Here is a 10,193-nt window from a genome sequence, read left to right as displayed (position 1 = left end):
CTGTAAGAAGTGTGTTCTTTAAAACACGATTTTTTTGAGAAATGCCATTTGGGGGCATACTTGCTTTTGAAATGTTAAATCTCAGCACATTCTGAATAAGGGAGCTTAGAACTATAGAAAGGGCACTGGGGGCCAAGCCTGCCCAGTGGTGCTGACTCCATCATCCACAGCACATGGTCTTGAGCCAGTGAGGTACGTCTCTGAACGCCTCATCCTTCAGGGGGAAATGGGGACGATAGCCCCCCATGGGATTGCCATGAGAGTCAGGGAAACAGTGAATGAGAGAGTTCTTGCCACATAAATAGTAGTGAAATCTTGAATCTAAGGATCCACCAGCAAAATTGTTGAGCGTACATTTTCAGTGTTTCTGAGTGCAAGTCGCCTGTGTCTGGGCACTGATTTGGGTGTCAGGGCAGGGAGTGAATGAGTGTGTGGGGGTTGCTGAGCATTCGGGCTAGCAGAGCCATGCACCTGTGTACATGCAACTGAAAGGAAGGGTTTGTGTGGCAGGCGAGACCGCAGACACCCTCCTGGCACTACGCTACTGTAAGGACCGCCGGGCCCTGACCGTGGGTATCACCAACACTGTGGGCAGCTCCATCTCCCGAGAGACCGACTGCGGCGTCCACATCAACGCAGGCCCAGAAATAGGGGTGGCCAGCACCAAGGTAGAAGGATCTATGTGTGCCCTTATGGGAGGGTGAGAGTGGATGGGAGGCCAAAAGGGGGCCCAGTAATCTGCCCCTCCTGCATGGGTGCCACACGCACATTGGCCCGCTCTGCCAGCGCCACTGTCTGTCCATAGGCTTACACCAGTCAATTCATCTCCCTCGTGATGTTTGGCCTGATGATGTCGGAAGACCGCATTTCACTACAGGACAGACGGCGAGAGATCATCCAGGGTCTGCAGTCGTTACCTGGTATGTCCCAGTGAAACTTTTCTTACTTCCAAATCCAGTAGACTGTTCTGGGCTGCTGTCTTCCTGACTCCGACTGTCAACAATGCTGTTAATCACACCCTCTTCCTCAAAACGTCCTGCTCACCACTACATACCTGTAGACACTCCCACTGGGCTAAAATTGAAGTCCGCACTCCTCACCTGGCCCTGGAGCCCTGCACAGCGGGCCCCTACAGCCTCTCACCTCATCACACTCCCTCCCCTTCCCCCAGGGCCTCACTGACCCTTGATTCCCCGTAATTCCAAGCTCTTTCCACCATAGGACCTTTGTACTGGCTCTTTCCTCTACTGAAACCCTCTTCCTCCAGATTTTCAAACAGCTGATGGTTTCTCATCACAAGTGTCAGCTCAAATGTTTCTCATCACAAGTGTCAGCTCCTGCGACCCTTCCTGGCCACCCTAATTAACAGAGGTTCTACCCATGTCCCAGCTCTCTATGAAATGTTAGCCAGTTTCTTTTCTTTATAGCACATGCTGTGATCCAAAATTACCTGTTCACCTGTGTACTGGCTTGTCTCCCCCAACTAATGTGTCAGCTCACCGAGCACAGTCAGATTCACTGCTGGACACTGGGTCCTGGGTGAGGCAGGCATACAGTAGGTGCTCAGGAAATACCTGAGAAGGAGCACATGGCCTGAATCTCTTCCTGTCCCAGATGGCTCCTTCACAGCCTCACCAAACTCCTTTTTTGCTGGGTCTCATCTTTTGCCATCAGTGAGATACAGTGTCTGTCACACAAAATCGCAAACTCTTTGGGGGACCACAGTTCCAACCATTCATGTGTTCATTCACTCATTCACCACACATATGCATTCAGGGCCAGCTGCACGGCCCTGAGGCCAACCCCCGAGAGGATAGTGAGGGAGAGCTACCATCTGACCACACAAAGCCTAGGGCTGGGAATCTGGCCAAGACAACCTGCTGGGAATTTATTGGGAAGGAAAGCATTCTTAACCTTAAGTCAGGTAATAGCTGCAAAAGCGACTCTATCCTGATGTCTGAGTCAGCAGTTCTCAAGACGAGGTCCACAGGCCCTGGGGGTTCTGCAAGGCCCTTGCCGCCACAACTATTTTCATAGTAATGGATTATTTATGATCAATAAGACGTTTTTGCCTTTTTCACTATGTGGACATTTGCAGGGGCAATGGCAGCCCCCACTGACACTTAGCACGTCAAGGCAGAGGTACCACTCTGTTCTCCAACCACCATGCTCCCAGCTTCACCTAAGGATGCCCATGATGAAGCAGTAAAATGCATTAGTCTTATTAAATCGCAATACTTTTTAGTATTCTGTGTGACCAAGTGGGAAGCATGTGTGAAGTGCTTTTGCTGGACCCTGAAGCATGAGGGTCGTTTCAAAGAAAAGTGCCCTCTGATTGTCCAAGTAGCAAGCCGACTTGGGTTTCTGGCAGGCATTTTCTCAAAAATGAACAAAATTAGCCTAACACTTTGAGAAAAACAACTGACAGTATTTGTTACCAGTGATAACTTTGAGCGTTCAACCGAAACTTAGGATTTTGGAAAACTGACAGCTGTCAGCATGAGCTTGACCACTTCCCCAAAACTTACAGACATCTCTGATGAGATCATGGGGACTTTAACAAAGGTGATTTTTAAAAAATGTTTTATAATGAAATGTGTCCATGTTTAGAAAATGTGCATAACTCAGTGATCCAATATTTTCCAATTGGCCAATGCATGATGTTACACTATTATGTACATGTAAAGATCCATTCAAATAAATGCAAGATAGACCAACACATTTTAATGCAGTGAAGCAGGAAAAGTTTATTGATATGATTTCAGATTCCTTTTGCAACTACCCTTTTAAGAAATCATGACTTCTTGATTTTAGTATAGTATTGAAGAAGCATATCCACACGCTTTGAAAAAGCTATTTAAATACGCCTTCCTTGTCCAACCACAGATTTCTGAGGTTGGGTGTTCTTTCTACACTTCAACTAAAAGATCGAACAACAGTTTGAGGAAGCAGAGTTGAGAATCTGTCTCTTATTTGAAAGTCAGACATTAAAAAGATTTGCAACAAACAATGCCACTCTTCTCACTGATATTTTAAAATATAATGGGTGTATTGTTATTTTATATAAATGAATAAATATCTTTAATATTTCCAGTTTCTAATCTGGTACATATTGATACATAACCCACAAAAATAAGGCCTTTTAGGGATTTGTAATAATTTTTAAAGAGTTTACAGGTGTCCTAAGACCAAAAAGTTTGAGAACCATTGATCCAGCTTACACTGGCTTTGTCTTGAGGAGTGGCCTGGGGCCTGGGTAAAGGGCATTGATTTGGAATGTCAGCTGTAATGGCCAGCTGGGGATTTAGCCTCCCTGAGCCTCAGTTGCCTTACCTGTAAAATGGAGCTAGAAATAACACTTCCCTACTTATCTTACATGCTCAGGAAAGTATGAACACAAATATGGAACACCCTCCTGAAAAAATCCTTGCCTGCCCATAACCCAAGTTATTTCCCGTAATCTAAGTTTAAAACTGTTTTAAATGAACACCAAGTGTACTAAGTGACGTGAGTTCCCAAACCTTGTCTTTTACACCAGGATTCATTGTGAATCTTGGTTTAAAACCGGTATGACTGGCTCTTCCCTCTGCTGTGTGTATGACAGAGCTAATCAAGGAAGTGCTGTCACTGGACGAGAAGATCCACGACCTGGCCCTGGAGCTCTACAAGCAGAGGTCACTGCTGGTCATGGGACGGGGCTATAACTACGCCACATGCCTGGAAGGAGCCTTGGTGAGTCCCCTCTGCCCAATCCCCACCCCACCCCAATAAACCAGAAGAAGGGCAGGGCATTGGGTTAGGGTAGGGGAGCACTTGAGGACCTGTTGTCCATCGTGTGAGGCTGCGTTGCACACCGGCACATGACCAGGTGTTCTAGCCCTGGGGATACGGAGAGGGGCTCCCAACCTTTGCTCTCCCAGGATAAAGGGGCAGGGCACCCTTGGGTGAGCCCTGGAGGTGTCAGCCTGCGCCAGGCTTCATCTGGATTAGCACATTTATACTCATGGGCATTTTCTGAGAGCTTGGCAATTGTTATCCACATTTTACCCAGGAGGAAACTGAGCCTCCAAAAAATTCACCCTGCTCAAGGTCACACAGCAGAAGTGATAGGCCTGAGATTCGAACTCAGGTCCATGTGGACTTTGCTTTTTTTCACTACTCTAAGCAGCCTGCGTGGGATGATTTGAATAGAGCAGAACTGTAGGGTGGGGTCTCTGCAGTTCCCCTGTTACCCCCTCGAACTTGTAAGAGGAGCTGGAGAACTTGCAGGAATGAATGTCACAGGCCCTGCATTTTTTAAAATCCGTGACTGACTGTTTTGCCCCCTGCGGCAATAAAGATCCCTACTGGCTGGTTTAAGAGAGCTGATGGATCAGGGTCAGGTGCCGGACTACGGTGGGCCGTGCTGTCCAAGGGTGGGCCGTGCTGTCCGCGGCCTGGGTCTAGTGCTTGCCCTTTACTCACTCTCCACTTGCTCTTCACACTCAACTGCAGCAAACAGGAGACAGTGTCACAGGTGAGGCTGCACTTGGTACCCAGACAAGGGCATCACCCATGACCCAATTCAGCTCCCCTCCTCTCCCTATGGGAGCACGCGGCCCCCTCTTTCACCCAACTGCCTCCCCCAGTTGAAAGACAATGCTGTTTGCAATCAGTCCACAAGAAACATTCAGAGAATATTACATGTGGCAGGGAGTGGGGCGGGGTGTGCAAGCCATGACGTGCCTGACCGCAGTGAGCTCCAAATTCCACATCCTTCCATGAAGGTTCTGACCCCTGCCCAAGGCAGTGAGGAGCTGGGCACGCTGTTCCTCAACCCCCCAACCCCCACCACGTCTCTGCCACCTGGGGGGCTCAGCTGCAGTGCCTGAGTGTGCTGGTGAAAGATGGGTATTCAACTGCCTCTCCAAGTTAGTCTTCGGGGAAAGAAAGAACCTTTCACGCTGCTGCTGGCCCAAGTCAATGGCCCCTCTATGGTCACTTGGAGGCCGGCATTCCAGATGTCTCGGGCATCCAGGGTGGGGCCGTGCTCCTAACAGTGTTTCCCAGACCCAAATAAATATTGGGTTGTCGGAAAAGTCATGATGTATTTTTTCTGTTTTTTGTTGCAAACATGCGTCATGACTTTTCTGACAACCCAATAGTTCGAGAGGAGGAATGTATTCTTCGTCACTCCCACCAGTCCAATGATGGGGGCTGAGTAGTAACTGAATAGATTGGATGTCCCTAAACATAGGGGAAATTCCAGTAACAGCCCCTTGGGTGTGATTGTGCTTGATAGGTAAGTTATTAATGGTCTAGATCTGGGGATATGATTAATCAGATGATTGAATGGAAGCATTTCTAGACAGAATGCAGTGACATTTATAAACCCCAACTGTGGGGAGGCCATGGGGCCTGGGGCAGCTTGATTGATGCAGACTTGCCCACCAAGTGGGGTGTCTGTGCCCAGGGGCTGGTCTGGGGACACAGGCTGCATGCTGGTCTCCCCTGGACCTGGCTTTGCCAGCTGCCTTCAGTGTGTTGACCACTCCGTGCGTCCATCTTCCTTGTGGCCCTTGGCTCCCTGCCTTCCAGTCACCTTCCCCCAGCTCCTGTTCCTCCCCTCTGGCTGATCTGCTCCCGCCTCCTGTCTGCCCAGTGTGACACTGAGCCCACGTTGTGTTTCCCCAGAAAATTAAAGAGATAACCTACATGCACTCAGAAGGCATCCTGGCTGGGGAGCTGAAGCATGGGCCACTAGCGCTGATCGACAAGCAGATGCCCATCATCATGGTCATCATGAAGGACCCTTGTTTTGCCAAGTGCCAGAATGCCCTGCAGCAGATCACGGCCCGCCAGGTAGGGATGCTCAGCTGAGCTGGGGCCACCTCTCCCCTCCTGTCTTCCACACATGCCCACCTCGCCCACCATCTGCCAGCACCGGCCATGCGTGGGTCCTGCCCCGGTGAGTGGGTGTGACTGCACACTCCTCGGCCCCCTCATGAATGGTGTACACACGCAGAAGGGGACTGGCCAGCTTTCGGTCATGCCCACCACAACAGCTCTTCAGTGAGGCCCGGTGACCCCAAATGCCCAGGGCTGTCCTGGATCCCATGCAAGGAGGCCAGAGGAGGTACTACTACTAGTGGGGAGCCCTGGGACAGTGCTGACACTACCCACCTGCAAGTAGGCCAGGTTTCACAGGGGAAGGGCACCACCTTCCACAAGACTGCCTTGACTGCAGACACCAGCTGCAAGTTCAGGGGTTCCCAGGCCGCCCTTACTTCTAGAGTTCCCACTAATCCCTCAGGTTCAATAATTCCCTAGAATGACTCATAAAACTCAGGAAAGCACTATATGAATATTGCAGTTTTATTATGCAGGGTACCATTCAGGGCCAGCTGAAAGAAGAGACTCAGGCCAGGGCAAGGGTCCCCAAACTGGAAGCTCCCATGTCCTCAGGACGCTCCATCCTCCCTGCACCCCAGCGCATCACCAGCCAGGGAACCCGCCTGAGCTTCTAGGGTCCAGAGTTTTCACTGAGGTTTCATTATGGAAGCACGATGGATTGAATCATTGGCCACGTGATAGAACTCAATTTCCAGCACCTCTCTGTCCCTGAAGATCAGGATGTCAGGCTGATACCACGTGGCTCAAAGCCCCAACCCTGTATCCACATGGTGGGTCTCTCAGGCATGGTCAGCCCCCATCCTGAAACTATCTCGGGCCCACCATGAGTGACCTCAGTAGTATAAACTCAGGTGTGGTCCAAGAGACCCACCACAAAAACAAAGACAACTTCTAACACTTGGAAAGCCCAAGAGTTTAGAGACCCTCTCCCAGGAACCAGGGACAAAGATCGTCCCAATTCTGTATTATACTACAGCTGTCATGCGGGGTGCCCACAAAAGTTACAGGTGAAATCCAACAATGAGCTTGAGCTGGCTTCTGCCACACCTGGCTCAGCTTGGTGGTCAGAGAAGTCAGAGGACACATTCGCTACATTTCCTTGCTTAAAACCTTCCAGTGGCTTCTGACAAACGACAATGACACAAGCCTGCATTACCAGTCCCCTCACAGTTTCCCACTCATGTCAGCTCCCTCCTGCCTCTGAGCCTTAGCACTGGCTGTTCCCTCTGCCCCACATGTTCTTCCTATGCACCTTCAGAGAGCTGGCCTCTCATTATCAAGGTCTCAATCCAAATGATTCCATTTTGAAGCGTCCATCCCAGACCTCACCAATGTCCCCCAACCATATTACCCTATTTTATTGCCTTTGTGGCATTTTCCTGAAATTAGTCATTACTTACTGGTTTTCTGGTGTATGTTTTCATTATCCACCACTTAACTGTGAGCCCCATTAGAGCAAGGAGTGGGTGCGCCCTGCCCTTTGAAGGTGCATGGAAGCCACTCAGAAATGGGCTGAATGGTCGTAGCAGGAGGACCATCACTCTGCCAGGGACAGGGAAGAAACTCAACCAAAACAGCAAACACTTTGTCGTTTACATGGATCATGCCCAGCACTGTAATTCCAGGAAAAGCAAAAGATCACTGTTATCATGGCAATAATGCTGATCTCAGAAACTCGGCTGTGTGTGAGGGATTGCTTCTCTCAGAGATGATGTACATTTTGTGATCACATTTCTCTATTTCAGGGTCGCCCGATTATACTGTGCTCCAGGGACGACACTGAGAGCTCCAAGTTGGCATATAAAATGATCGAGCTGCCCCGCACCGTGGACTGCCTGCAGGGTATCCTCAGCGTGATCCCCCTGCAGCTCCTTTCCTTCCACCTGGCTGTTCTCCGAGGATATGACGTATGTCTGGAAACCTCCCTGAACCCGGAAAAGGGCAGAACGTAACCCGAGAACACCTTTTTCTTAAATATTTATTTGGTGTAAATATTCATAGGAGAAATATTTTCATTTGAAAAAATTCTCTTTTTAAAGTAACTCATACCCTCTGAAAACAATTTGGGAACTGTGAGGTGTATAAAGACCATATCGTTAAACCACAAGCTCATCACCCCAAGGCCATGTTAATAAGCAGATTTAATATCTTACTCCAGTCTTTTCCTTGTACATGTGAATTTTTAAATATTTTTCAAGGTTATGTCAAGGATGAAATTTTCCATCTTCCTTTTTGATATATTGCAAATATTTTCTCACATCTTGAACTTGTTGTAAGCATCATTTAATCATTCCATAATATTCCCCCACAGTCTTATAACATGGATTTTAACAATTACTTAGCCAGTCTTCTATTATTTAAACTGTTTCTAATTTTTGGAACATCTGCAGTGAACATCTTTGTACATACATCTTCATCCCACATTTAAGATTTGTCTTCAGCCTAACAAATGAGTCAACATTTGGAGACTCCTAACATATATTGTCAACTTATGTTCCAGAAAAGGACCAATTAATGATCTCACCAGCAGTGTGTAAGAACACACAATTAATTGTGCTAAGAAATGGAAGTTTATTATAATTTTATATTGAGAAAATTTTAAAAGTACATAACAACGCACACAAAATACAAGAAACACCTGATAGTATACGTGTCATCCAGAAGTGACATATGCTAACATTTTGTCACATTTGTTTCTTGTTTTTTAAAACGTTATTATAAACAAAATTAGACATTGCAGATGAAAGTCGAAGCCCACTTTATCACCATCCCCAGTCACATTTCTTTCCAAACTCCTACCCTACACTAACAAGTCTCGTGGGCTTAGTGCATATCCTTTCAAGAAAGGTAGATATTTAATAGTACAAATTGAGCTAGCTGTCTTTAATTGCATGAATTGTGTCCTTTTAATAGTGTTACTGCATGACATGTAACAGGTGCACAATAAATATTTATCAAATGAACTACCCATTGTACAGTTAACTGAAATTTCTGGAGTAAAGAACCACTTCCAAGATGGAGGTCTTAAGGGGGCTCGTGGTTAGAGGTGACCAGGAATGCTGTGTCTGATAATAGCTTTTACAATACAGCATGTTGCTGAGATCGGTGGGGTCCTGAGCATTTACTTTCTATCATTTTAGGTTGACTTCCCCAGAAATCTGGCTAAGTCTGTAACTGTGGAATGAGAACAAGAACGTGAGGAGACCATCACCATGTTTAATCTGGCTCAAGACCTGTCCCAGTGACACCATTCTCATCGCCTCGATCCCAGTAGAGCTTGACAACTTCCACGTGCCTTATACCCAAGTGCTTTGCTTGCAGCAGATCCTGTTTCTGTGTCCTGAAGTCGCCAGAGGAGGAGGGACTCATTGTTTACACACGGGGATCAGAGCGGACTTTTCCACTACCGTGCAATAGAGATACAGCTCTCTTCCGAGTAACTGTGAACCTTTTTTAACCAACACTAGTTAGTTTTAAAAGACAAAATATTTATAATGACAATTGTATAGCTTTTAAGTTATTTTTCTAGTACGTGGCTTTCTGTAGCCAGGGTCATGCCAGACTGTGCCCCCCCACCACCACCCAGTGCCCCCAGTCTTCTGGCAGGGGGCATTCGTCTCAGATTTGAGCACAAGCCATTGCCTCCAACTCCTTTCTCCTTCCCCTTCCTCTCTCTGTGCTCCTGAATCCCTCCCCCCATCTTCCTGTGCCTGCTATAATAAGCCCTGTTGAGATCTCATCTTCCTTCAACTGTTTCCTCTCATCTAAATCCCTCCAACTCTCCAACTTCTGTTTTATCTGATCATCGTTCTTTTTAAGCCCCAGCAGCATTTTGGTCCCTGACCTGGCCCGTAGTAAAACAGCCTGAAACATCCCCTGCAGGAGAGCAGCTTACCGTGGGCTCCCTGGTCCTCTATTTAAAAGCGTGCACAATCAAAGTACTATGCAAATTTAAGACAATAAAGACAACATAATTTTTTTTTTGTCTTGGGCATTTGGTTTTATGTTAATCTCATTCTTTTTGTGTACTTGAATTTTGCGGCCTCCTCAAAACAGGACTTGGCAGTGTCTGGTGGGAGCAGCCCCAATTGCTGGTAGCCACTGGCATTGTCCCCACACCCATGACTCGTATGCTTCCAGTACCCAAATGAGGACTGTTTTATAGATGGAACTGAATGCCGGAGATTTGGGACTCAGCTGAGAGTCCATTGAACAGCTATTGGAAGGGGTTGGGTCACGTGATGCTGCTTGAGATGGTTGCCCAGAGCCTGAAGGCAGCAGATGGGTGAAACGGTCAAATT

At 47.5% G+C, this 10,193-nt stretch overlaps 1 protein-coding gene across 1 annotated transcript in view; it reads left to right on the top strand.

The window, feature by feature from the left end:
* GFPT2 (glutamine--fructose-6-phosphate transaminase 2) overlaps positions 1-9,878 on the top strand; it is a 40,993-nt gene extending 31,115 nt beyond the window's left edge. Inside the window, exons 14-19 of the mRNA XM_019661436.1 lie at positions 511-668; positions 806-920; positions 3,605-3,732; positions 5,674-5,841; positions 7,638-7,799; positions 9,033-9,878. Coding sequence (XP_019516981.1) covers positions 511-668; positions 806-920; positions 3,605-3,732; positions 5,674-5,841; positions 7,638-7,799; positions 9,033-9,077 — 776 coding nt within the window. The 3' untranslated portion in view covers positions 9,078-9,878. The remainder of the gene's footprint in view (positions 1-510; positions 669-805; positions 921-3,604; positions 3,733-5,673; positions 5,842-7,637; positions 7,800-9,032) is intronic.
* The last annotated feature ends 315 nt before the right edge of the window (positions 9,879-10,193 follow it).

This window comes from Hipposideros armiger, unplaced genomic scaffold (assembly GCF_001890085.2).
Source record: "Hipposideros armiger isolate ML-2016 unplaced genomic scaffold, ASM189008v1 scaffold_347, whole genome shotgun sequence".
Lineage (NCBI taxonomy): Eukaryota > Metazoa > Chordata > Mammalia > Chiroptera > Hipposideridae > Hipposideros > Hipposideros armiger.
Note: the sequence above shows the minus strand (reverse complement) of the source record. Positions and strands in the feature narration are given on the sequence as shown.